We start from the raw sequence: 3,070 nt of genomic DNA, 5'->3' as shown, positions 1-3,070 counted from the left end.
GCAGTTTGAGATCAACATGGATTTTATTCTGCCGGTGAAGCGTGAAAATCATAAGCTTGAGTTTAAAGCTCCTAGTGTTAGTGCTGCTAGTAGGAAGTTTGGTTCTCCTATAATAAAGGTGGTTGAGGGTCCATCACCTTCAAGTAGGCAGCTTGTTATGAATCTTCCTAATAGTTTGATGACTGATGAGGAAATAGATGCTCTTGATGTTCCTGTGAGTTTCATTCATCTAATGTTTTTATTATTGTTATACTCTTAAACTCTAACTGAAGACTGTTAAACTCTAACTGAAATAATGTCAGTACTAGCTGAAGAGTATATACATACCAAATGAAAATATTTTTATTTGTTTTTATTTCATATAAGTTTTCATTTGATTGTTGGATTCTTTCAGTTGGTCTTTTTTTTTTGTTTATGTTGTTTCTGTTTGGGTTTGAGTTGTTTTTGTGTCATTATGATATTGATTTGTTTGTTTATTTGTTTTGCTCTTTTAATCGAAGGAATATGTGAAGAACATGCACAAGTTAAAGTGGAATGCGCTTGCATTCTGTCAAGTGAACTTGGAGATTGCCCAAAACATTCGGGAAGAAGGCGAGAAGCTGTCTCAAGACAGTATTTCTCTCGATGACAGTGAAGTTTTTAATCCAGAGTTTTTGAATCAAATTGACGACATATGCAAGCGTCATTTGGAAGCGAAAGATAGTGCAAACAAAGTTGATCCTACAATTGCACTATTGGTGAAGCGGACTGTGGATTTGGAGTTCGAAAGAAATGAAGATGTTCCTGATTTGGATTCTGGTGTTCATGGAGTTGAAGAGAAAGGAGGAAGTAAGTTCCTTTCATTATATTGTTTTCATTTGATTGTTGTAGTTTTTAATCTGGTTGGAATAAAATTATTGTTTTGAGTTTTAGTGGAATACTTTTGTTTAAATGAGAAAGTTAAATAGGTAAGTGAAAGAATAAAAAGACCAACTGAAAACTTTGACACTCTAACTGAAATAATATCAACACCAGCTGAAAATTAGATGAATACTAAATGAAAATTTTCATTTCAATCAAGTTTTCATTTGATTGCTGGATGTTTTCAGTTGATTGATTTTTTTTTCATCTGGTGGAAACATTGTTTCAGTTCTTGTGTATTTAGCTTGTTTCTTATTGTTTTTGTGTTTTGAATGAAGATGATGAAAAAGAAGAAGAGGAGGATGAGAAGAAGAGGAATGTTGATGATGATCAGCTTAAAGATGATGATGATGATGATGATGATGATGATGATGATGATGATGATGATGATGATGATGATGGTGATGATAAGGATCACCAGAATTATAATGAGACAAAGCAGGATGAGATTGATGATGATGATGATGCTAGTCTTCAAGGATATGAAGAGAAAGGAGGAGATAAGGATTTGGATGCTGGTGTTCATGGAGATGGAGAGAAAGGAGGAAGTAAGTTCCTCTTATTGTATTGTTTTAATTTGATTGTTGGAGTGTTTCATCTGGTGGAGACATTGTTTCAGTTTGAGTGGAATACATTTGTTTAAATGAAAAAGTTAAATAGCTAACTGAAAGAATAAAAAGACCAACTGAAAATTGTGATACTCTAACTGAAATAATATTAATACCAGCTGAATATCATATAAATACCAAATGAAACTTTTGCTATTTGTTTTTATTTCATCTGGTGGAAAAATTGTTTCAGTTTGTCAATGAATTGATTCATTTTTTATTTTGTGTTTTTCAGTTCTTGTGTATTTAGATTTTTTTTTAATTGTTTTTGTTTTTTAATGAAGATGATGAGAAAGAACCAAAGGAAGATGATAAGAAGACTGACAATGCTGAGGATGATGGTGGTCTTCAAGGAGATAAAGAGAAAGGAGGAAATAAAGATTTGGATGCTGGGGTTCATGCAGATGGAGAGAAAGCAGGAAGTAAGTTTCTTTGATTTTATAGCTAACTGAAAGAATACAAAGACCAACTGAAAACTGTGATACTCTAAAAGAAATAATATCTTATAAATACCAACTGAAATATTGTTTCAGTTTGTAACAATATGAAAACAAACTGAAAAATAAATAAGGCTAACTGGAGTACTATAAAGACTAGCTGAAAAATAAACAAGTCTAACTGAAGCACTATAAAGACTAGCTGGACAATAAACAAGTCTAACTGAAAGAATAAAAAGACCAACTGAAAACTGTGATACTCTAACTGAAATAATATTAATACCAACTGAATATCATATATCAAATGAAACTTTTTCTATTTATTTTTTATTGTTTTTGTTTTTGAATTAAGATGTTGAGAAAGAACAACCAAAGGAAGATGATACGAAGACGAGGAATGCTGATGATGATGAACTTAAAGGGGCTAAGGATAAGGATAAGGATAAGAGTTCTACACATATCCCTACTCGCACCGCTGGTGTTGAGCTTGTTGATCTTTGTACTCCTACTCCTCCTCCCGTTGTTGAAGTTGTTGAGAATGTATATAGTAGAAAGTCTTGGAGAGTTGATTATTCTGCTAAAAGGAAAAAGATACCTGATTTCGGTGGCCCTTCATTCCAACTATTAACTCCGAGTCCTGTTGTTGAGGATGTTGGATTTGCAGACAGTGCAGAGAGTGGTCAGGGTGTTGGAAGTTCAATTCCAATGATTACTCCAGTTAATGTAAAATATCCTCGAGTAAGTATAATTTTTGTTTGTGTGTTTGTGTTTTAATTTGTTTATTTTTCTGTTTAAGTTAGTGTATGTTTCTTCTCTTTAGTATTTCTTTCTATTTCAGTTAGAGTATGTTTCTTGTCAGGTAGTATTTGTTTATGTTTCATTTAGTGTATGTTTGTTGTCGGTTAGTGTTTGTTTCTTGTCAGTTAGTATAAGTTTATGTTTCAGTTAGTGTAAGTTTCATGTCAGTTAGTGTTTGTTTCTTGTCATTTAGTGTATGTTTCTTGTCATTTAGTATTATTTTATGTTTCAGTTAGTGTATCTTTCTTGTCAGTTAGTAATAGTTTATTTTTCATTTGGTTTGTGTTTCTTGTCAGTTAGTATCTGTTTCTATTTCAGTTAGTGTAT

The 3,070-nt window shown here is 32.2% G+C and overlaps 1 protein-coding gene across 1 annotated transcript; it reads left to right on the top strand.

Moving 5' to 3' along the window:
* Positions 1 to 385: 385 nt before the first annotated feature.
* Positions 386 to 2,209, top strand: LOC130591940 (pheromone-processing carboxypeptidase KEX1-like). The gene is made up of 2 exons (XM_057395939.1): positions 386 to 828; positions 1,179 to 2,209. Exons 1-2 carry the CDS (start codon positions 516 to 518, stop codon positions 1,541 to 1,543), a joined length of 678 nt encoding a protein of 225 aa, XP_057251922.1. The 5' UTR covers positions 386 to 515; the 3' UTR covers positions 1,544 to 2,209.
* Positions 2,210 to 3,070: the final 861 nt, after the last annotated feature.

Source organism: Beta vulgaris, chromosome 6 (genome assembly GCF_026745355.1).
Source record: "Beta vulgaris subsp. vulgaris cultivar EL10 chromosome 6, EL10.2, whole genome shotgun sequence".
Classification (NCBI taxonomy): Eukaryota; Viridiplantae; Streptophyta; class Magnoliopsida; order Caryophyllales; family Amaranthaceae; genus Beta; species Beta vulgaris.
This window is presented reverse-complemented; position numbering and strand designations above follow the sequence as displayed.

Bases quoted from the DNA above. Each gene is read 5' to 3' on its own strand.
- LOC130591940 (XM_057395939.1), top strand. From the start codon at position 516: ATGCACAAGTTAAAGTGGAATGCGCTTGCATTCTGTCAAGTGAACTTG. The intron at 829-1,178 runs GTAAGTTCCTTT...TTTTGAATGAAG, and splicing joins AGTTGAAGAGAAAGGAGGAA to ATGATGAAAAAGAAGAAGAG.